The 24,236-nt window shown below is 47.2% G+C and overlaps 1 protein-coding gene and 1 long non-coding RNA gene across 3 annotated transcripts; one reads left to right on the forward strand and one right to left on the reverse strand.

Annotated features, from left to right (window-relative positions):
• Positions 1 to 10,478: 10,478 nt before the first annotated feature.
• Positions 10,479 to 11,699, reverse strand: LOC127196474 (uncharacterized). 2 transcript variants are annotated; one of them, XR_007831485.1, is made up of 3 exons: positions 11,480 to 11,699; positions 10,897 to 11,005; positions 10,479 to 10,528 (listed from the first exon to the last, which is right to left on the reverse strand). It is a non-coding gene; the product is annotated as an uncharacterized LOC127196474 (long non-coding RNA). The 2 variants fall into 2 exon arrangements; XR_007831486.1 differs by having other exon boundaries at positions 11,458 to 11,699.
• A 1,616-nt stretch (positions 11,700 to 13,315) lies between these two features.
• Positions 13,316 to 16,231, forward strand: Fos (Fos proto-oncogene, AP-1 transcription factor subunit). The gene is made up of 4 exons (XM_051149477.1): positions 13,316 to 13,623; positions 14,420 to 14,671; positions 15,149 to 15,256; positions 15,377 to 16,231. Exons 1-4 carry the CDS (start codon positions 13,483 to 13,485, stop codon positions 16,016 to 16,018), a joined length of 1,143 nt encoding a protein of 380 aa, XP_051005434.1. The 5' UTR covers positions 13,316 to 13,482; the 3' UTR covers positions 16,019 to 16,231.
• The last annotated feature ends 8,005 nt before the right edge of the window (positions 16,232 to 24,236 follow it).

Genomic DNA, 24,236 nt, shown 5'->3' on the forward strand with positions numbered 1-24,236 from the left:
GCTACCCAACGGTTTTTTAAAATAAATATATTTTATTAATTTATTCATATTACATCTCAATGGTTATCCCATCCCTTGTATCCTCCCATTCCTCCCTCCCTCCTATTTTCCCCTTACTTCCCTCCCCTATGACTATGACTGAGGGGAACCTCCTCCCCCTGTATATGCTCATAGGGTATCAAATCTCTTCTTGGTAGCCTGCTATCCTTTTTCTGAGTGCCACTAGGCCTCCCCACCCAGGGGACGTGGTCAAATATGAGGCACTAGAGTCTGTGTGAAAGTCAGTCCCCACTCTCTGCTCAACTGTGGAGAATGTCCCGTCCATTGGCTAGATCAGGGTAGGTGTTCGAAGTTTACTGCACATATTGTCCTTGGTTGGTGCCATAGTTTGAGCAGGACCCTTGGGCCCAGATCCGCCCGAATACCCAACAGTTAATAGCTACTAGAATCTGGTCTCTCCGAGTGCTTGAGGGTACATCAGTAAACAAAAGCACTGCCAGGTCTGGTGGGTCAGACCTATAATCTCATCTACTTGGAAGACTGAGGCAGGAGGACCCCAAATCATCCTGGGTGATTTAGTGAGACCCTGCCTCAAGGTAGAAAGGAAGCACAGGGCTGGGGAAGAACGTCTCTCTGTGGTAGACATTTGCACAACATGGCCGGGCCGTCTATCCCTTGTGGGACAACAGAAACAAAGAAACTGCCTGAACTCTACAAAGATCTCTTCATGGCATTCGTGTTTTAGATTTTAGACCGATCACTTCGCAGATAAATATGCATTATTGTACTCAGTGGAAACCCTAGAACAGAATGAGGAATTCTAAGAGGTGCCTGACTCAGCCTGGGCGCTCATGGGAGTACGTTTGAGGATGAATTGAGCAAAGAGTGATGGGTGGAGAAGAGAACGCACGATCAACACTAGGGACGAATATTAATTCTTCCGGCCTTTTCCCCAACAGTCCTCACAGGACTGCCTAAAGTCAGAGGAGTCTCTTCACATCCCTTGTGCGCTTGAGCTGACTTCAGGCCTCAGCTCTTTGCCAGGGGACAGCTTCTCTCCTCCCTGGAATCCCTGACTGCCTACAGCTGCTGCCTCAGCTTCCCTGGGTCTCCATTGCTTGGAACCGTCTGTACTATGATAGAAATGGCCTCTCTGGGAACTGACGCGACTTCTTGTCCTTGCTGTAATGAAAGTCACCCGAGTGACCCCGGGAATGTGTCAGCCTACATTTGCAGCTGGATTTAAATGCTAGAGTGTGGTTTGTGTGATCGTCTCAGGCGCTAGCTACCCTCCTCCCTCAGCACTTGTCCCCTGGCCCTTTGCTACTGAATTTTCTCTCATTTAACTTTTAATGCTTTGCTTATGTCACTCCCATTAGCAAGCTTTCCTAGTCGGGTTCATTTTCTAGCTGTGAAATAGTTCCCATAGTTTAGTGAAGACATAATATTTACAGGAACTCAGGATGGGTGGATTTGATAGTGGCTTGTGGAAAAGCCTCCAGTGCAGTCAAAATAACAAAGAATTCAAGAAACAGATGCTTTGCTGCCACTGCTCCACAATCCTCCCCCCTTCCCCCCCCATCCCCCCTTCCCACCCCTAACACACTCAGTCAAACCTTGGGTAAGAATTTAGGGGAGTGGTGCCCTGGGTGAGAAGGCTTGCTTTGCTCAGTGTTCTGCTATTTTACAGCACGGTTTCTGAGCTGAGCCCTGTTTGTTGTCAATAGCTTTCCAACAAAGGGCGAAACGGAATGTGCCTGTTTTCACATTCCTGTAAAAAGAGCCCTGGAAGACCTCAAAGCCCGGAGGAAGAGTGAGTGGCTGACTTCATTCGTAGGAAGACCCTCTCAGCTATGGAGGACGATCTCACCAACCACTTTCTCTGAGTGTGGTGCCACCCAGAAAAAGGTTCTGGAGGGCTGGCGTTTGCATGAGAGCGAATAAATCTGTCTATATCCTGTTTGAAGTGGAGGGGCAGCCTGAGAGGAAATGAAGCAAGAATGGAGCTGGGAATTTTCCAAATTTGGTAGCACTGATCCAGAAAGTTGGCATTTAAGGTCTAGGAAAGGGACAGTCATTCACCCAGACAGTAGGGGAGGGATGGCCCTTTGCCACTTGGTAGGGTAGGGGTGAACCTGTTAGCACATTTGTCTCCTCCCTTTCTTTCTCTCTCTTGCGTGTGCTCTCTCTCTCTCTCTCTCTCTCTCTCTCTCTCTCTCTCTCTCTCTCTCTCTCTCTCTCTCTCCCTCCCTCCCTCCCTCTCTCTCTCTAAACCCTTGGCTGACCTCAAATTCACAGCATCTCATGGGCTATGCAGGTGTGCACCATCTTACCTGGTGGCTACTTCCTCTTGTCCTTCACTTCATGTTATGTCACTTCCCTTTCTTCTCCCCCAAATAGCAGCACAGTCACACAACAAAACATATCCTGTTTTTAATTAAACTCGGCATTACTTTTAAAAAGTCAATCTTCCTGACGTGTGCACGTGCACCTGTGCGTGTTCAAATTCAGGTGGTCAGACTTGAGTGGCAAGGGCCTTTACCCACTGATGCATCTTAGCAGCACCTTAGGATTTGCTTTTTGTTGTTGTTGTTGTTTGTTTTTCGAGATAGTGTTTCTCTGTGTAGCCTTGGCTGTCCTGGACTCACTTTGTAGACCAGGCTGGCCTCGAAGTCACAGCGATCCACTTGCCTCTGTGTCCCAAGTGCTGGGATTAAAGGCATGAGCCACCATGCCCAGCATCTTAGGAAGCTTGCCTATTTACTATGGATTCCAGAGATCTGCACAATCTAAAGTGTTGAGTGAATAGACAGAACAGGAGAACAGTCTGCACAATTTGAGTGAAAGATTAAACGGCAGAGGCTCCATCTCAGCACCTTCTGGCTCATATACAAGGAAATGATATTTTTAAGTATGTGAAAGCCCCTTTCTTCCCTGAAGGGAATTCTGAAGCCATTGGGAAATAGAAAACAAAACAGTCATCTGATAACAATACAGCTAAATTATCTCAAATAGATGTGTGATACAGACACCTCAGAGCCACCCTTATCTAAACACACAGTCTTAGACACTTAACGTGAAACCCTTTATTTACTCTCTTTGTATGGTCGCTCTACTTTATGAGTGATAAATGGGTTAGAAAGAGCCACGCATAGTGGTGCCTGCCTGTAGTTCCAGCACTCACAGAGCTGAGACAGGAGGATTTCCAGGAGTTCAAGACCACCTGAAGTTACATAGTGAGTAACAGGCTAGTCAGGCCTCACTATATATAGCAAGACCCTGTCTTTTAAAGAAACACAGAAACAACCAACGAACCAACCAATCAACCAACAAACCAAAAACACAGAAGACATAACACAGCAGGGAGAAGGGGAGGAGGAGGAAGAGTTGTCCCAAGAAGTGGCTGAGAATGGTGGAAAGGCTGGCTCCCGTGGCTCAGGTGGCTCCCGTGGCTCCCATGATTCATGTGGCTAGCTGTTTCAGTGGGCAAATGAGGAGAACATGGGGTGAACATCAGTGGGTTTTGTTATTTTTTTTTTTTTTTTTCTATTTCTTCAGACTATTTCACAACCCACAACCCTTTGCTTCTCTCTTTTCCGGGTTCTAAATTCAGAGAGACCTCAGCTAGCTGAAGCTCTGGGTTCAAATGAGCTTGACTTGGATGCCAAGTCCTAGTTGCAAACACACACATTTCCTATTTGCAGCGGAGGCCGGGCAAAAGCGAAGACTGTTAACCCACAGACGGCCTCTGGGCTGTAACCCATGACTTATTCCAAGCCATCCGATGAGTCTGGACAGAGGGCTAGAGAGGCCATGCCTTCATGCTACATGTCTGTGGATCAGGCAGAAACACACGGTGGTGTTTATAGCAACAGAGATCAGGCCTGCCCCGTGGGGCTGATGTAGCCACTGCATCCAGAGTCTTAGTGGTTCTTGGTATGTGATAGCCAGTCCCCTTTTTCTGTGCAGTTCAAACAAGTCAGTGTACCCTGACCCTCCCCCACCCAAGTGTGTTCAGTCACAGCCAGATTGTTCCAGAAGCCAGTAGCTGGAGAGCAGGGGTGAGGGCTATTCAAGAAACTGTTGTGTGAGGTGCTGTTCCTGGTGCTGGGGAAGCAGCTCTCCGGCCTCTGTGGAATGTTCTCAATGTCCTGGCATGAACCTAGCATACAGTAAAGGATGTGTGTGTGTGTGTGTGTGTGTGTGTGTGTGTGTGTGTGTGTGTGTGTTTAGATAAGGTCTCATATAGCCCAGGCTGCTTTTGAACTGGATATATAGTCCAGGATAACCTTGAACTCCTAGTCTTCTTGACTCCAAATCTTAAGTGCTAGGGCTACAGTTTTGTAAATTAGTTTTTAAAAATAAAAACTCCTGCTGGTCACGGTGGCACACGCCTTTAATCCCAGCACTCAGGAGGCAGAGGCAGGAATCAATGTGAGTTTGAGGCCTGCCTGGTCTACAAAATGAGTCCAGGACAGCCAAGGCTACACAGAGAAACCCTGTTTTGAATTAAAAACTCCTTCTCAGTTCAATATTGTCTTTATTTTGAATTACTAGGGGTTATAATTAGTCATTTCAGTATTAGGGTAATACATTTGTTTATATTTTGCTGTGCTGGGGATTAAACCCAGGACTAATACTCCACCACTGAGCTACACCCCAAGTCCTGTTCATATTTTTTATTTTGGGATAAAGTCTCATTTAGTTGCATTCAACTTGTGATGCTTCTTTTGCAGACTCCCAGCTAGCTGGGCTTGTAGCCTTGCACCATTAGGCCCAGCCAACATTGTTGTTGTTTCCTTAAGACAAGGTTTCTCTATGTAGACCAGGCTGGCCTCGAACTCATGGACATCTGCCTGCTTCTGCCTTCCAAGTGCTGTTACTAAAAGGTGTGTGCCACTATGCCCAGACCATACAGTGTTTGCTTGTATTGTATTATTAACTGGGATAGAGTCTTGTCGTTTTGTATCCCAGGCTGGCCTCAAACTCGCTTTCCTCCTGTTTCCTCCTTCCTAATACAGGGATCATAAACATAGTCTACTCTGTCTAACAAGTGCTTTTAAATTTAAACATTTGTTACATTGGTTTCCCCACCCTACCCCAGACAGGGTTTCTCTGTGTAGCCTTGGCTGTCCTGGACTTGCTTTGTAGACTATTCTGGCCTCAAGCTCACAGAGATCCACCTGCCTCTGCCTCCCTGAGTGCTGGGATTACAGGTGTGAGCCACCACACCTGGCTTTGTTAAATTTTTGATATGCGAATATTTTCTAAAAAGTTAGTTGTAGCATTACAGTTAAGTTTGTGCAAAAGAATCTGGGTTATAGCCCAGGACAACCCACCCTGTGTGTGTGTGTGTGTGTGTGTGTGTGTGTGTGTGTGTGTGTGTGTGTGTGTGTAAGGTCCTCATGTGTGCTAGGTCTCACTAATCTTTTGTGGGTGGAGTGGTTATGGATTTAAAAAGAAAGTACTTCAGCTCTTCCTTTCTGTGTGCCAGATGCTAGAAACACTGAGAGTGCAGGCATGGCAGGTCTGTACTATTCTAAGAACAGGTGTGTACACACCTTGGGTTGATAAATATTTGAACTACATTGATCACAAAAATGCTAACCAGGGTTTTGGTTTCACTGAAGAGGGTTGTGGGAAGAGGTCATGCCCATTACAACTCTTTGTACTCATCGCAACATTTAAAAGACTGAGGCAGGAGGATTACCATGAGTTTGAGGCCAACCTGAGCTACCCAACAAAACCTTGTCTCAAAAAACAAACAATACTTTCTTATCCAAATAAGGAGATCCATGCTGTTTTCTTAGCCACGAGGCACACGAGCCTTCTGTTTAACATCCGTTCATTCCACAGGCATTTACCGAATACCAGCTCATGTCAGAAAACCAGGCAACTGAGTGAAGATTGATACTCCTTAAACTAGATAAGCTCCCCAGTTTTGAGGAGCTTCTGGTCTACTTGGGGGAAGACAATGAAAAAGTGCAAGGACCAACAGACAGTATCAGCACTGTCGTGATAGGTGCCCAAAGGAAAACCAAGGGACATGACAGAAAGTGACTGGAGCCTAGGAGTGTGCAGCATCAGAAAGAGGGACGTGATAGGCTTCTTGGAGAAGGTGACATCTGAGCAGACTTTGCTATGCAGAAAAGTCAGCTGGTCAGTGTCTGGAGGGGAAAGAAGAAATGGGGAATGTGATGGCCCAGCAACAGAACCAGCTGGGCATATTCAGGGAAGGGGAACGGGGAAGAAAAAGAAAAAAGAAAAACAAACCCCCATGGAGTAGAGGGAGGGCAGGTGGCACAAGGTGAGGTCAGAAGGAGAAGGGCAGGATGGAGGAGATGAAGAGATGCCAGGAGAGGGTGTCGTTTGCTTGTATGTTTGATTTTTAAGCAGGGTGGGTGGGATGGCAGGTCTGTGTGGAGTTGTGATTTGATTCACAACCTTTAAATGAGGAAGTAGAAACTGCTGGTGAGGGAGCTATCTCCATCTGCCCTTGTCTTAACTGATGACTCCACATTCAGGATAGATCAGAGTGTAAAGGTAAAAATTTTTGTTCCGGAGTCAGGTCTTGAACCCATGGCCTTTGACACCCTAGGCAAGGAAGACCCCCCTACCCCCAAGCCTTGAAGCTGAAATTCTTTGGTGAGTCACTTTTAGAATTTCATCAGGCATCTCTAACTCTAACCCCTACAGGTAAAAATAACAGCCAAGGAAAATCAGGCCCCAGCTGGCAGTGAGCTGCAGCTGGAAGTTTTCTTATAGGGCATAATCAGATACTAAGACGAAAAATGTTGCCACATCTAAGCTTCACTCTGCATTCCCATAGACTGGTCTGGATTTTTCCAAGTTGGGAAAGGAGGATTTCTTTGGCACTGCGATGATCAATGCTTCGTTCAGCTTCTATTAAGATGATGGATGGGATGTCTCAACGCCTTGAAGCGCGTCATGTGCCAGCCCTTCCTAGCCACCCTCACCCTGCCCGTAGTGATGGTGAGATTTTCTTGTTGGATGGGTGCCCTGCAGTTGAGGTTTCTCAGGGCGTGTTGCTGCCCTATAGGTTTAGTGACGGATGTGAGGTTCCTTAGGAATCCCAGGAGCTAAGCTGACCAGAGCCACAGAAGGTCATCTCAGGACACCGAAGCAGCTGGGAGCCCAAAGAAGACCTCCCTTGTTGTCTGATAGTTTGTTCTTGTTTTATGAAGCAAAGCTCAGCACGGCAGACAGATGGGTGTGTGACTCGGTGCTGGTGGTGAAAGAAGTAGCAAGCTTGGGCTGCAGCGAGCTGAGCTTCAGCACCCAAGCTTTCCCGTTTCCTCAGCTCCAGATGGATCGTGTACTGGGATTACACAGCCTTGTTTAAGCGCTCACATTAGCAGCAGGACGGGGGTTCCTAATGAAGCATCATCTCTTGTCAGAAAGCCAAGAGTTGTTCAGAATGAAAACAGAATTCTTCCCAAAGAGGCTAAATCACTCGCACTAATTAGCCACAGTGGTGGCGGGTGCGTGGGGTGGTGCTAGTGGCAAATCTGTGCCCGAGCTTTTCTATATAAGAACAACTTGGGCTTGGTTCACAAGCAGAGGCATAGGGTGGGTAGGTAGCCTTGGTCCCTTAAAGACCCTGTGTTGGGCTCACATTCGTGTGAGTCTCACGGAGATTGTGAGACACTTCATTCTGGACATCCAGAATGAACATATTTGGAGCGCTCTGCACAGTTATCGTCACTGTAGACAATGTAGTGTCTATGTATGGGCTAAGCTAACAGGGTCAGTCTGATTCTGCGATCTTTCACCCACCACGGACCACTGGTGTGTTACACATAGGCTGCTGTGTCAGCTGACAGTAGTGCAAACATGTTGTGCATTTTCTCTTTCCCAGTGTTTGACTACTCAATGCTCAAGAAAGTGGGTCTCATCCTTTCCTCTTCCCCTTCGGCTTTTTGAGATAGAGTCTCGTGTAATCTAATCTGACTTTGAACTTACTAAACATCCTCGGCTCAGAAGGGGGAGGGGGGAAATGCATAAAAATGACCAAAGAAGTCTAAGAAATAGCTTTCCCAAGTGACCAAAAGAGTTGCTTTTTGGTGTGCGCGTCTTCCTGACTACTGGTCTCGTGCTCCAACCACAGCCCTTCACCGCTAGACCACACTTCCCTAAATAAGTAACTACTTCTGCATGCCGGGGACAGGGCTTGTGCGGCAGCGCTTACGTAGGCGGTGCAGACGGCAGCCTTTCACTTAATGTTGCAATCACACCGGCTAAACAACGCACACCCAACTTCCAAAAGTCATCGGGTGTCTTGACTCCGCTCAGGTTTCTATACCATCCCACCACACAACAGAGCAAAAAATCAGAAAAGCCTACACGGGATGAGAAAAACCTGCTGAGGAAAAGGAATTCTCCTTCCTTCCTCCTTTCCTCCTCCGTCCCTTCCTTCCTTTCATTTCTTCCCTTAGCTCAGGGTAGCCCCACATCCCCTGTGTAGCCGAGGATGACTTTGAACTTCTGATCCTCATACACCCGCTACTGAAGTACAAGCATTACAGCCTGTGCTACCATGCCTGCCCCCCCTTTTGGTTTGGTTGTTTATTTTTGTTTTGTTTTGTTTTTATAAGACAGGGCCAGTCTTACTTTGTAACTAAGACTGCCCTGGAGCTCCCTGCCTCCTTCCTCTGTCTGCTGAGTACTGGGATTTCAGGCAGGAGCTTTAGTATACCAACTTCCAATTGGTTTTTAATTTGGGTTAAAGTCAGACTAGAGCTTCTGTAGCCTTTTGACTTCTGAATTTCCAGGGAGAGGAACTCAGCACACAGGGAATCATTCATCCCAGGTTCTGGTGCTTCAGGCTCAGACATGTCCAGAGCACAGAATACCTACCTCGTGGGAGACAGCACTGGACAATCAGGAGCATGCACACCTCTCTCAGAGTTGCTTTGACCTTTGCAAATGGCAAAGATAATTTCACATGTAGGCACAGATTTGTCTTTATTTTTAGGCTACATTGTGTGAGCTTCACTTAAAAAAAAAAAAAAAACCTTTATCTTTAATTGGTAGACATTGTATAGCTCTATGGGAAGTATTTTAACACATGTATACATTTTGTAATGATCAAACCGGGGCAATTAGTATCTCTATCGTTTCGAATGTTTATATTTTCTCTGTGGTTAAAAATATCTAAAATCCTCTCTTCTTTTTATAGATATTTTGAAGTATATGTTATTATCCAGGTTTAGTGGCATACATCTGTAATCCTAGCACTTGGGAGGTGGAGGGAGGAGGTCAAGAGTTCAAGGTCATCCTCAGGTACAGAGTGAATCTCATTCAGCTCTGAGGCCATGTCTCCAACCATGAAAGTATGTGTGTGTGTGTGTGTGTGTGTGTGTGTGTGTGTGTGTGTGTGTGCCTGCGCACGCGTGTGTGTTCTATATAATGGAAGACCACAACCTATTCTTCCTGCCTAATTGTATCTGTACTTGTTGGCCAACTTCCCTTCTCCTTCCAGCCACTGGTAACCAGGGTTCTTCTCTCTGCTTCCAGGAGCGCCACACTTTGAGATTTCGGATGTGAGACTGTGTGATATTTGTTCTTTGGTGTCTGGCTTATTTCACCCAGCATGATGTCCCGTAGGTTCTTCTATACTGTGGCAAATGACACACATCTTCTCTGTTTTTCAAAAGAGTGAAAGTAGTACTTCACTGTACATGTACACCATATTTAAAAACCAATCTATCTTTGATGGACGCAGCTGTTGCTATGTTCTGGCCACTGTGATGAATGCTGATATAAACACCTGTGCCAACACACCTGGCGTAATTTCTTTTTACTGCTCGTTATCAGGTTTTTGTAGTAGTGGAATTATACTCAGGGCCTTGTGTTCATCAGGCAGCGCTGCACCACTGAGCCACATCCCCAGCCTGCCCCATTTCTTTTTTTCTTTCTTCTCCTCCTCCTCCTCCTCCTTCTTGCTTTTCAAGACAGGGTTTCTCTGTGTTAGCCTTGGCTGTCCTGGACCTGCTTTGTAGACCAGGCTGGCCTAGAACTGTCACAGCCATCTGCCTGCCTCTGCCTCCTGAGTGCTGGGATTAAAGGTGTGCGCCACCACGCTTGGCCCCATTTCTTAAGGTGTGATTTTTATACTAGTGAGTGGAATGGGTGCCTGCGCAGGCTGAGATATGAGGGTGTCTTTTAGACTCAGCACTGGTTGTTAGTGGAGAGGAGATGGGAAAGTCTGAGGACTTGAACCCTACGTGATGCTCTGTCATTTTCAACCCTGGCTGTTGATGATTCTGCCCCCACCTTGGTATTGCAGTCACTTGCTCTGAGTTCTGTCTCCAAACCCTCTTTGTGCCCCTTGCTATTCTATTCTTAGATCTGCCAAGCCACTTACTGCAGCCCCAGAGTACTTTGTTGACTTACTTACCTCACTTCCCCCAGAGGCGCGGGTCTCTGTGCGCACAGGTAAGGATAGGTCCACTCTACTCACTACAGGAAGTGTCAGCCTCTACCCTAGTCCCTCAATAGTTCTTCGCTAAATAAAATGAGAGACAATATTAACACATGGCCTGTCCTTTTTAAGTGTTACAATTTTATGTGTGTAGATGTTTTGTCTGCATGTATGTGGGTGCAAGGCATGTGTGCCTGATATCCAGGGAGGCCAGGTGAGGGCGTTGGGTCCCTTGGAACTGGAGCTACAGCAGCCATGTGCCCAAGGGAAAGGAACCTGAGTCCTCTGGAAAAGCAGCCAGTGCTCGTCAACACTCAGCCATCTCTCTAGTCGCTGGCTTGTCCTTTTCAGAGGACAGATGTATTAGGCGTCCAACTCTCTGGTCATAATGTTGCCAGGAAGGAAAAAAAAAAAGGGGGGGGGGCTAAGCTATTTGGAGGAGAAAGACTCACCCACAGACCTCTTTTCCTTTTTTATTGCCAAGGTAAGTGATGTTTGAGATAAATCTTGGATATAAAATCTTGACACATCTTTGAGGTGTTGGCCAGAGCTGCTTCAAACCTGAAGAGGAAGTAAATCAAATCACTCCAGGGTTTTTTTTTTTCCCCTAAGAGCCCCTGAAACGCAGTTAACAGTGGAAGGCAAGGCCAGACAGACCCAGGAATTCAAAGCTTGACCTACTTTGTCGAAACTAATAAGTGGAAAGATGTCTGCATAATCTTTCTGTATGCTTCTCTCTCTCTCTCTCTCTCTCTCTCTCCCTCTCTCTCTCTCTCTCTCTCTCTCTCTCTCTCTCTCTCTCTCTCCTCTCTCTCTTTTACAGTAAAGGACAGGGGAAGCGCAAGACAGATGTTAGAATTCACAGAATGCTGAAGGCCATGAAATCGCTTCAGGATTGAGCAGTTACAAGAAGCCCGGGTTTTGGCATCATGCTGTTCTCTTTCCCCTCCCCCTCTTTCAAGTGAGGGGGAAAAAAGTGCCTAAATTCCCACCAACATAAACCAATGACATACAATGATGAAATTCTGTTTTCACCTCTGCCTGTGACAGGGAATGCAAAAATAGCAAGTGGCCTATTTCCACGAATCCCCGCCTCCCTGCCCTCCCCGCTCCCGTGGGCTTTGGATCTCTAAGAATGGAGGCTAGCACACAGCTAGAAGCCAGCCGGGATCAGCCCCCGAACCCCAGGGTGATGTCAGTCGGCGGGAGCGGCCGCAGCCTGGCTGGGGAGGCCGCGGCCCCTGGGGAGCAGAGAGGGCGGGTGGCCTCGATGGGCGGACCGTGCGCCGGGCCGCGCGGCGTCGCCTGGAGACGGCCCTGGCGGCGCTGTGTTGCTGTAAACAGCCGCTTCGCTGTTACTATCTATAGCAAGATCGCCTAGCTTCCGGGTGCGGCGGCCCGAGGCAGGTTTGTGGTTCTGCGCCCCTTGCACCCCTAAAGATCCATCCTCTGCCCTAATTCTCTTTAGCCCATCTTGGAATGCCCACCGGTTGACTTGACCCCCAGAACACACGGAATAGAGACTTGGGGGACATCTGAGTTCTGCGAGGATCTGCGGTTTCCTACCCTAGAGGTGACCGGCTTTCTGGGGCCGAGCCCAGTCAGTCGAACCGGCTTGTCCTCTACAGAAGGACAGGAGGCTGAGGGCATGTAGGAGTGCTTTCTGCACTGAAACACCTGGCCTTCCTAAAGTTCCATCTTCCAAGACTCAGAGCTATGCTCAGGTCCCAAACGCCAAAATCTCCTCTACGCAGAGCTGGGCACTGTGCTTCCAATCCTTTCTGTTCCCCCTCCCCCCAACTGGAAAATCACCGGCTGCTGGCTCCCTGAAGGCGCAGTTTCCTGGCTGCACGGATTCAGGACCCCTTTTCTCCCCTCCCCCCGCACCCCCCCAGCTCATCTCACTTTGAAATCCTGAGCTGCCCCCTGCCCCCACCCGCCCTCTGGCCCCAGCTCCAAACCAAGCAAAAGACCCCTTCGGGCAACCTTGTGGGGAGGTTTTGCACAATGTTTATCCGTCAGTGTCTCCCGGGGGACAGACAGTCACCCTGATAGCTCTAAGTGGCTAAGGGCTCGGGGTACTGCCTTCCTTTAATACACGAATGAATGAGTGTATGAATCAATGAACTCAATATCGTAGGTAAAGCAGGTTATTTACACTTATATTTACTTGCTGCTTCCAACCTCAGTCCTAGTGTTTCTTGAGACGAGAGGCTGAGAAGCTGAACCCATTTTATTTTATTTATTTATTGGCACTGATTTGGGATGGGCGCTGTGGTGAGCAAGCTTTCCTTTGGGAACAGAGGCTTCAAGGCTTTAGGGCTACGGACCTGTTTCTCCTAATACCAGAGACTCAGAAAATGTTCCAGATTTCTGGACAATGGGAAGAAGGAGACCTCCGTTTCATCCCCTGACCCTGGGAACAGGGTCCACTTTGAATCAGGTGCGAATGTTCGCTCGCCTTCTCTGCCTTTCCCCGCCTCCCCTCCCCCGACCTCGGCCCCCGCTCCCCCCTGCGCTGCACCCTCAGAGTTGGCTGCAGCCGGAGAGCTGTTCCCGTCAATCCCTCCCTCCTTTACACAGGATGTCCATATTAGGACATCTGCGTCAGCAGGTTTCCACGCTGCTCCCTATAGTCTTAGGGGGGGAACCATCTCCGATATCCCACATGTGGAGAGTCAAGGAGACCCCCTAAGACCCCTATTTTGAAAGTTACATGCCAAGACGGGGGTTGGAATCCTGGGGCGCAGAGTTGACGACAGGGTGCCCGCTCAGGGCCTTGGGGCGCGCGTCCCCGCCTCCAGTGCCACGGTTCCGCCCAGTGACGTGTGTTAAGATTCATTCACAAGCGCTTCTATAAAAGCGCCGGCTGAGGCGCCTACTACTCCAACCGCGACTGCAGCGAGCAACTGAGAAGACTGGATAGAGCCAGCGGCGCCGCGAACGAGCAGTGACCGCGCTCCCACCCAGCTCTGCTCCACAGCTCCCACCAGTGTCTACCCCTGGACCCCTCGCTGGACTTTCCCCAAACCTCTACCATGATGTTCTCGGGTTTCAATGCCGACTACGAGGCATCATCCTCCCGCTGCAGCAGCGCCTCCCCGGCCGGGGACAGTCTTTCCTACTACCATTCCCCAGCCGACTCTTTCTCCAGCATGGGCTCCCCTGTCAACGCACAGGTGAGTTTGGCTTTGTGCAGCCGCCAAGTCTGCGCTGGGGGTCGCTGAGGAGGGGACACTGGGGCGGGATACTCCGCGACGTCAGTTGGAGGGGTATCTTCCTTTTTCCGCTTTGGAGGGAGACTGGCGGGATCAGAGCAGCCCTAGCCTGGGAATCCAGGTCTTGTGTCAGCACATGTACGCTTGTCATAGTAAGACTTAGTGACCCCTTCCCGCGCGGCAGGTTTATTCTGAGTGGCCTGCGCTACTCTCTCGTTGACTTGTCTCAGTCTCGAGCAAAGACTCTCTAACTAGAGCCTGGGAGGCGGCAAACGGCCCCAATTCCCCATTCTGGGGCAGCCTGGAGCTGGGAGGAGGGAGGAGGGTGCTGCGAGCGGGTGTGTAAAGCAGTTTCATTGATAAAAAGCGAGTTCATTCTGGAGACTCCGGAGCGGCGCCTGCGTCAGCGCAGACGTCAGGGATATTTATAACAAACCCCCTTTCGAGCGAGTGATGCTGAAGGGATAACGGGAACGCAGCAGTAGGATGGAGGAGAAAAGCTGCGCTGCGGAATTCATGGGAGGATATTGGGAGAGCTTTTATCCTGGATGAGATGCAAACAGAAAGACACAAGCAGTCTGTGACCTGAATGCTCTTCTCTCTCTCTCTCTCTCTCTCTCTCTCTCTCTCTCTCTCTCTCTCTCTCTCTCTCTCTCTCTCTCTCTCTCTCTCTCCTGCATGCGACACTAAGACCACTTGCTCTACCTGTGTCTTGAAACCTCCTTGCTCACCTCCGCTTTCCTCTGTTTTGTTTTAGGACTTCTGCGCAGATCTATCCGTCTCCAGTGCCAACTTTATCCCCACGGTGACAGCCATCTCCACCAGCCCAGACCTGCAGTGGCTAGTGCAGCCCACCCTGGTCTCCTCCGTGGCACCATCGCAGACCAGAGCGCCCCATCCCTACGGAGTCCCAACTCCATCGACTGGGGCTTACTCCAGAGCTGGAATGGTGAAGACCATGTCAGGCTGCAGAGCGCAGAGCATCGGCAGAAGGGGCAAAGTAGAGCAGGTGAGCAGCTATTCAGGACCTGGGACTGGAAAACAGCGTGTGTGTGTGTGTGTGTGTGTGTGTGTGTGTTAGGACACAACAGAGAGGGTGAAACCCTGTTGCAGCTGACTGACTGCACTTCCTGAGCTGGAGCCATGACTCCAAGCCCTTTTCCCTCCCTTGTCAGATTCTGACAGTTGGCCCCAAGAAGTACTCCCTGACAGTTTCCCAGGCAGCTTCCTACCTCTTTTTCTTTTCTTTCTTTTTTTTTTTTTTTTTTTTTTTTTTTTTTTTTTGTGAAAAGCCTGGGTGCTTCTTTGTTCCCTCCCTAAAGATGTTACTTTAAATGCAAATCACACTCAGGCTGCCAACTGAAGGTTAGAAAAACTGCTTTACCAAGAGGTGCGAGTGCTATGGGAGCCAGTTTCAATAGGGTGTCTGAATGGAGGTGACACCAGACAACCTTATTGAATGTTGGTCCTTTTCTTCTTCTCATAGTTATCTCCTGAAGAGGAAGAGAAACGGAGAATCCGAAGGGAAAGGAATAAGATGGCTGCAGCCAAATGCCGGAATCGGAGGAGGGAACTGACAGATACTCTCCAAGCGGTAGGTTGAGCCTGCTGGCTACTCCTGAACCTTCAAAGTTGGAAGTTGGGACTAAGGGAACAGAGTCCTTGAGCAAGAACCATGTCTTATGTTTTCCTTCATCTCTCTCTTTCTGTGCAGGAGACAGACCAACTTGAAGACGAGAAGTCTGCGTTGCAGACTGAGATTGCCAATCTGCTGAAAGAGAAGGAAAAACTGGAGTTTATTTTGGCAGCCCACCGACCTGCCTGCAAGATCCCTGATGACCTGGGCTTCCCAGAAGAGATGTCTGTGGCCTCCCTGGATTTGACTGGGGGTCTGCCTGAGGCTACCACCCCAGAGTCCGAGGAGGCCTTCACCTTGCCCCTTCTCAATGACCCCGAGCCCAAGCCATCACTGGAGCCCGTCAAGAGCATTAGCAACATGGAGCTGAAGGCTGAGCCCTTTGATGACTTCTTGTTCCCGGCATCCTCTAGGCCCAGCGGCTCCGAGACCGCTCGCTCTGTGCCAGATATGGACCTGTCCGGTTCCTTCTACGCAGCAGACTGGGAGCCTCTGCACAGCAGCTCCCTGGGGATGGGGCCCATGGTCACAGAGCTGGAGCCCCTGTGCACTCCGGTGGTCACCTGTACTCCCAGCTGCACCACTTACACGTCTTCCTTTGTCTTCACCTACCCGGAGGCTGACTCCTTCCCCAGCTGCGCAGCGGCCCACCGAAAGGGCAGCAGCAGCAATGAGCCCTCCTCTGACTCCCTGAGCTCACCCACACTGCTGGCCCTGTGAGCAGTCAGGGAAGGGGGGGCAGCGGCATCCCAAGCGCCACTGCCTGAGCTGGTGCATTACGAGAGGAGAGACGTCTTCCCCGAGGGTTCCTGTAGACCTAGGGAGGACCTTATCTGTGCGTGAAACACACCAGGCTGTGGGCCTCAAGGACTTGACAGCATCCACATCTGGACGCAAGTCCTCACCTCTTCCGGAGATGTAGCAAAAAAACAAAACAAAACAAAACAAAACGCATGGAGTGTATTGTTCCTAGTGACACCTGAGAGCTGGTAGTTAGTAGCATGTGAGCCAGGCCTGGGTCTGTGTCTCTCTTTTCTCTTTCTCCTTAGTCTTCTCATAGCATTAACTAATCTGTTGGGTTCATTATTGGAATTAACCTGGTGCTGGATAATTTCAGATTGTATCTAGTGCAGCTGATTTTAACAATACCTACTGTGTTCCTGGCAATAGCGTGTTCCAATTAGAAATGACCAATATTAAACTAAGAAAAGACAGAACTTTATTTTCCAGTAGATAGAACTAAATAGCTATATCCATGTACTGTAGTTTTTCTCCAACATCAATGTTCATCGTAATGTTACTGATCATGCATTGTTGAGGTGGTCTGAATGTTCTGACACTAACAGTTTTCCATGAAAACGTTTTATTGTGTTTTCAATTTATTTATTAAGATGGATTCTCAGATATTTATATTTTTATTTTATTTTTTTCTACCCTGAGGTCTTTCGACATGTGGAAAGTGAATTTGAATGAAAAATTTAAGCATTGTTTGCTTATTGTTCTAAGACATTGTCAATAAAAGCATTTAAGTTGAATGCGACTATCTTGTTGCTGTTTTTATTCTGAGAGTTTTGTATGGTTTCTGAAAGGTGATAGAAGAGACCAGAGACCAGTTTGTCGAGATGGGTAGGTCCTGAGGGTGGGGGGGGGCACCTTCTCTCTGTACCCTTTATCACTCAGAGGAAATACCAGGTTAGGGCATTTTACAGATATGTGTGTTCATATCACATTGCTAAGATTTTCTACCTACCTGCCCTGGGGGCCAAAAGCTGCATGTAACAGCTTGTGCAGTGACATGCCTTCTTGTTTCTCTTTTCTGCTTTTTGGAGGGAACACTCTTAAACTTCTATGCTCACCTTCAGGTTGGCAGAGCACATAGGAAAGGGATCCTGTGACCAGAGCCCAGCTCTATACAAACTATTTTAACCTTTTGGTTTTTTTTTCTTTTTGATTGTTTGAAATAAGATCTCGTTAGGTAGCCCAAAGTGGCCTCAAACTCACAGTGATCCTCTCGTCTCAGTCCTGCGAGTACTGGTTATTATAGACAAGCAGCAAGGTTGCCTTTTTATTCCTACAAAATCATGTGAAGATTTACTCTTAGCTTAAAAGTGAATGACTTGAGGAATGGTTGAAATAAATGACCTTCCACACTGCAAACCAAATCGCTACTTTCCACTCTTGTCCAATCTATTAAGCTCAACTTCCTGCTTTTTGTTTGTTTTTTAATTATGCTTTAACACCGTGCTTATTTATGGGGGAAGGCACTCATGTACCATGACACTTGGAGGAGGTCATAGGACAACTCCCAGAAGCTATGGGTCCTGAGGGCTGAACTCATTGGCAGACACCTTTACTCTCTGAACCAATCTTGCTAAATCCCCCTCCTGTTACTTTTTTTTTTAAGAGATGTATTTATTTTTATTTTATGTGTAAGGGTATTTTGCTGGCATACGTCTATGCACCATGTGCATGCAGTGCCCACAGAGGCCAGAAGAGGGCTGTGGGTCTCATGAACCCGGAGTTAAAAAGACTATGGAGGCCAAGCCTGCAGGTGCTGGCAACTTGAACCTGGGTCTTCTGCAAGACCAACAAGTGCTCTTAACTGCTCAGTCATCTCTCCAGCCCTCCTGAGCTGCCTCTTAACACTTGGATTTCAAAGTTTTCCCTTGGTTGAGAAAAAAAAAGAAACTCAAAATTTCAGTTGTTTGCTTATTTAAAAAAAAAAAAAAAAAGTCTCACGTAGTCTAGTCTGACCTTAAACTTGCTTCGTAGCTAAGGCTGGCCCTGAACTCCTGATCTTTCTGTTTGTATCTCCCCAATGCTGGCAGTACAGGTATGCACCACCATACCTGGCTTGCATTCCTCACTGTACCGTATGTTTGTTAGGTTGACCCTTTTTATTCTCAGAAGGGAGGAGGGGAGGCAATTTCTTGTCCTGTGCCACCGTGGAAAACAAATTCTAACTTCTGAAGTTACTTTAACACCGTATGTAATTCAGATTACAGTAATGGGAGAAGGAGCTGACAATTCAAAGATCTCAAGCAGCACAAATAATGGCTGGTCATTCTGTAAATAAGAAGTTACATAATAGTGGGAGGAGCCAGCATACTCTGAACAAGCTTAGCTTAGAAAGTTTATCGTCTCAAAGAACACGACCTTTGTCTGGGAATGCTGTTCTCACTTACACACTGACAAACTGCACTGAGAGGAGACTGAGCCTTTACCCTTTGCTCTCAAAGGCCTAAAACCCAGAGACTGTTTCCACACTTGCTGGGTAGAAGGGGAGCCTCTGGGTCATTAGTGGTAATGAAAATTACGATTGGTCATAGTGGATCTCAAGTTATGTTTTAATTCCAAATGACAGTTCAAATGACAGGTGATCTTCCTGTTCCTACCTTAATGATCAACACTTCAAAGCAACTCACTCAAGTATCTCTAGAACATTTTTTGTTTTTGTATTTTAGTTTTTCAAGAAAAAGTTTCTCTTTGTTATCTTGGCTGTCCAGGATTCACTTTATAGACCAGGCTGTCCTCGAACTCACAGCGATCTGCCTCCCAAGGGCTGGGATTAAAGGCATGCGCCACCACCCCCAGCTTCTCTAGAACATTCTTTACAGCACACACCACTTGCACACTGTTTCTGTCAGTCTTGAATTATGAGAGAGGCCCAGAGCTGAGGCAAGAGGTTCACCTTGAGTTCTGGACCACACTGTGAGATGCGATATAAATAAAATGAAATGTTAAATAAAATAAAATAAAAGTTTAGGTTCATTATTTGCTGTTTAAAGGGTAAATATCCTTTAAACACAATATCTAGCTTTAGAATTAAAGTAACATTTATAAGGACCCAGTGAGCTCTTTTCAATGTGTGGTGATAACAACCGGGGAGAGATTTCCCAGATAAAGAAGGGAACCACAGGAAAGCAGCTTGCCCCAGGGGCCCTCACTAATGGCCCTGGCAGCTGCAAACTAGCTGTGGAAGAAGAGTGTCACTTTTCCTTTGACAGCCCTGACACAAAGCCTTCCTTCCAGTTAACCACAGCCCCGACTACACTCCATGCAGGGGAGAATGAGAAACTCGAAGAAGACGGAATCTCTACAAGGTTTCTCAGGGTGCATGGGATCGCCCATAGGACTGACTCCTTCCAAGCTCCTTGCCAGCTACTTCCAAGGTCTAGTTGTGAGAAAGGAGTACCTTCCCTGCCTAGCCACAGGACTCCTTCCAAATCCCCCTAATCGGGGCTCAGGATTCAAAAGTCTCCAGAGGCTGATTGACTTAGGAATGTCAGTGTTGTCCTGGGAAACACTCTACCCTGCTCAGAAGGCACAGCCTCAAACTAGCTTCAGTGGGATACCGACCTGCATGGCTGGCTTCATTGCCACGAACCCAGATTCAAATCCTGAACATACAACAGGAACGGCTAAAGAACATTTCCTTTTGGGGACCACGTCTAGTCTGACCCACTGATGGCTCTTAGACCTAGTTCCGAGCGATAGTACCAGGTTAATGTACATTTTACTCAGTAGGTGAATGAATAAATCCTATACTTTTTCCACAACCAGAAAATAGTCTTGCATGTCCTGTAGCTTCTGTTCCAGGCGCCCTTTGGATGTTAAGCAATAGAAACGTTACATCTTCGACATCTGGCTGCAAACACACACCCCACTTCTAGCCTTCATTCCTGGAATTCCTTCGTTGCCTCCCCTGGATTCCTTCTGCCGCTTCAGGGAAGTGAACGTAATGCCACTGTGTGCTGACTGAAATTAATTTTAGGTGATGGAAGAAATAGTACTCATCTTTGTAGAATAGTGGATAGCAGGCTCCACATCACCTTTGCACATATCTCTATCTCGTGCATAATTTAAATTTATCAAAACTGAAGAGAGACACTTTTTGCTCTAATTTTTGTATCAATAACAATCGCCATTTGTGATCAAAAGTTACTCAGTTGTGCTCTATTTAACTAAGGGATAAAGTCTAAGACACAGTAAAAACCCTAAGACGGTTACTCTGAGCAAGTCATTGGAAGTTTCAATGTCTCTGAAGTAAAAAAAGAAACAAATCTGTGCACAAATTCCCTCTGAAACAATTCCTCCGATGGGAGCAGGCGCATGGACTGGTCCTGGGGTTGCTGTTAACATTGACTGGTTGACCCTGGATTCTTCGTCCACTCCCTTCAAGTCCCCATACCCTATAAGCACACAGTGCATGCAACTTCCTACCATTCTGGGCACATCTAGCACTTATCCCTTCAAGAGGGTATTTTTATGTGCTGCTGAGCCACTATCTGGGCCTCTTTGCCCAAGATGGCTGCTTCTTGACATTCAGGGCTCAACTCAAAGCAAGTCTCCCTTGAGATGCCTTCCCTATCTAGGGTGTCTACTGCACACACGTCCTCCACACGACTGTCTCAGGATCACAGTATGGGTTTCCATAGTGTTTATCATTAGCTGCAACATCCAATCTAGGTTTTCTTTTACTTAATAAGTGTCTAGTTCCTCACTACTGAACTGGAAATTCCATGAGAGCAGCGGCCTTTTATATCTTGATCACAACCACGTCTCCGGTATCTTTTAAGGTTGTTGAATAAAGGAAAATAGATGAATGAACGTAGATGAAAAATGATTAAAAAAAAAAAACACACCACCATAAAACAGTTGAAACGTAGGAGTGATGATTTACTTCATAGACTTCAAGGGTAGAAGAGCATGGCCCTTTATTAAATACAAATTTCAGGTTGGAGAGATAGCTCAGCTGCTAGCAGCTCTGGCTGCTCTTCCGGAGGACTCGGGTTCAGTTCCTAGCAAACACAGTGAGTGGCTCACAACTGCCTACAGCTCCTGCTACAGTGGGGACCCAACATCTTTGGGCACCACCACTCACTCACATAGCCACACACATACGTATAAACTAAAAGTAGAATAAATAGAATGTAAGCGGCAATGGATAGTAAGCTGTCCAGATGGCTCAGTAGATAAAAGAGCAGAGCAGCCCGAGTCCCATCTCTGAAATCCAGGTAGAGGTAGAAGGAGGGAGTCAGTGTCACAGAGTTGTCCTCTGACCCCTACATTTGCACACCCACACTTGTTTTAAAAAATTCACATTGCTTTAAGGACCATGGTTCACATCGACAGTTCCAGCACTGGGGGAGGCTAAAACAAAACAGTGCCATGAATTTGAGGATAGCATGGACTACATAGTGAATTCCAGGCCAGCCTGGGCTACAGAGTGAGACCCTAGCTTTTGTTGTTGTTGTTGTTTTGTTTTGTTTGAGACAGAGTTTCTCTGTGTAACATCCCTGGCTGTCCTGGACTCACTTTATAGACCAGGCTGGCCTTGAACTCACACAGATCTGCCTCCCAAGTGCTAGGATTAAAGACACGCACCACCACACCCAGCTTGTTTTGTTTTTGTTTTTAAATTTATTTTTAAATTTTTATTTTGTTTTTAAAATAAAACAAAAAATAATAACCAAAATGTTTTCACTTTGGTATAAAAAGTTCAGAGAATAATGCAAGCCTATTCGAGTTCACTCAGTGTGCGGGAGGAGGAAACCTATAATTTGGTCTGCACTAGAATGGAAGGGCTAGCCATTCCCGTTATTAGTGTCATTAGCCAGGAGAAGGTCCAGCCCTGAGGTGGTTAAGATACACTCGATACTGGTGAATCTCTCTGGTCTCTGGAAGGGGCCAGCTGGGTAGATTTCTTACCTTTGTCCGCAGGGAGAAAAATGACAGAGATCCAAACCATTTCCATAGTTTCACACGCTCACTAGTGGACTAAACTGTACCTCCTTTACGTTGTCCCTAAAGAATTGTCCTGGTACTAGGAGGACACATGGCCCAAAGGGTTCTGGCTATTGTCCCAAGGAGGCTGCCTGGTCTGGCGATCAGTTCCTCTTCATCCCTTTCTTACTTTCAGCCCCAGTGCTTGGGTCTGATTCAAGCAGGTGATTAGAAGCCTGGAGACCCACAGGTGTCAAGTCATTGCCTATGTGAGAAACACTTCATTTTAGCAACAGGCCCAGAGGCTTGGGATACAGTGTGGTATGGGGCTTGCTAGCTGGTGTGAGGCCCTGGGTTGGCTTCTGGGCACTGCCAAAATGAACACACGTTAGCCTGTGTGGAAAGGGCTCAATTTAAAAGGCCCGGGACAGTAAGCATCTTTATCTTACATGTAAGTGGTCCAGGATCCAGATGCCATGTTTATTTGGGGGAGCAATTTGTGATCAGTTCTACGAAAACAATGATTCATTAGTTTTTGTTTTTGTTTGCTTGCTTGTTTTGGCCAATCATAAGACTAACATCACAGGTAACTATCAAGACAACGTAGTAATTTAAATCTGGATCTAATATGGAAAAGTGTTCCAGCAAATAGATGTAGCTCTGAATCCTGGCTCCCCAACCTTAGGCAAATTAAGCAGTCTGTACTTGGTTTCCTCAGTGCTAAAATGGAGACAATGACTGTGCCTGCCTATTGAGACTGTTATGAGCATTCAGCAAAGCAAATCGGCATATAGAGAGAGCTTACTACAGCTCCTAGACATGCAGAAACATGGGGTGATGGTTGTTATTATGACTTTGGGAGATGGTGGTCAGCCAGAGAAAGAGACAGGGCCTATATGGCACAGAATAACAAGGTTCTGGGTTCCTACTGTGTATCGTACATTGCATTCAGAAGCGAGCAAGATACAGTTGTATTTTCAGAGTTTGGAATTCGGTAAAGGCAAGAGACATATAAATATACTATAATACATGGTCACACCAGAAATAGCAGGTGTGACAGATAAAAGGAAGAAGGGAGTGAGGTACCCTATAGGGCAAGGTTTCTAGGTGACTTCTGAGTTGGCCTTTGGTGGTGGGCTGTAATAGAGATATTCAAGGCATTGAACCATTCTAAGGCACAGACTCACAAAACAACGAATTTGGATTTGCATAGGCTAAGGCTATAATATGCATGGGGGGTGGAGCTAAGTGGTTGGGGGAAGGGAGTGAGGCTTAACATTACCATCAATATTGCAGCATCCAAAGCAGAGGAGGTTAAAGGTAGCTTAAGAATCGGTAACTGTGGCCAGGTTTCTATGAGCCTGGTATTGGGTGAGTTCAGTTTGTTCGAAGGCTTAGTGGAGGCAGCGGTGGTGGGAGTTCAGAGGGAACACAAGTGGTAATTAGGCGGAAGGACTGCCTCGCCTTGGTGATGGAGTCCATGCGAGTGGTGAGGGGGGACAGAGGACTCTGAGTTCATTTCCAGGTTTACCAAGTTTGACACATAGGGAGGCATATGCCCTTGGTGACTTTGCGTCCATAGAAAGCAGCACAGGTTTGGGCGACATGGATGTTAAGTTGCATATGGACCATGCTAGGTTTGCAATACCTGTAGGACATCTAAGGGGAGGTGGACATGGTCACAGTGACCCATGAGATCATTGGGTTTATTCAGAGCACAAGGTCTATGGTCCTGGGGTAAGGTTTCACATGAGCCTCCTGTTATGTCATCTTGTCAAATGGTGGCCTCATTTGGTCCTCACAACACAACAGTCCAATGAGACAGACATTGGTATCTTCATTTCATAGGAGTGGAACATGAGCCTGGAGATAGCAAGCACATCGGCTAAGGGCCCACAGCTGGTAAGTAGCAGACCTGAGATTTGAATACAAACTTCATGACTCTGAAGCCCAAACTGCTTAACCACATTACTGGATCATTAGAATCTGACTCTAGTTGTATGCGCTACTTCCTCTGAGATTTTTTTTTTTAATGCTCAACAGGGTGGGATTAAACTATCTCTGAGTTAGTGTCGGAGAGATGACTCAGCAAGTAAAGTGCTTGCTGCCAAGGGTGAAGACCTGAGTTCCATTCCAAAGACCTACACGATGGAAAGACATAACTCTACAAACAAACAAACAAACAAGAAACACATATACACACTCTGGGGGC

The sequence above is a fragment of the Acomys russatus genome, chromosome 1, assembly GCF_903995435.1.
Source record: "Acomys russatus chromosome 1, mAcoRus1.1, whole genome shotgun sequence".
Lineage (NCBI taxonomy): Eukaryota > Metazoa > Chordata > Mammalia > Rodentia > Muridae > Acomys > Acomys russatus.

Coding starts and splice junctions, on each gene's coding strand:
- Fos (XM_051149477.1), top strand. CDS start 13,483: ATGATGTTCTCGGGTTTCAATGCCGACTACGAGGCATCATCCTCCCGC. Junction 13,624..14,419: donor GCTCCCCTGTCAACGCACAG/GTGAGTTTGGCT, acceptor GTTTTGTTTTAG/GACTTCTGCGCAGATCTATC. Junction 15,257..15,376: donor TGACAGATACTCTCCAAGCG/GTAGGTTGAGCC, acceptor CTTTCTGTGCAG/GAGACAGACCAACTTGAAGA.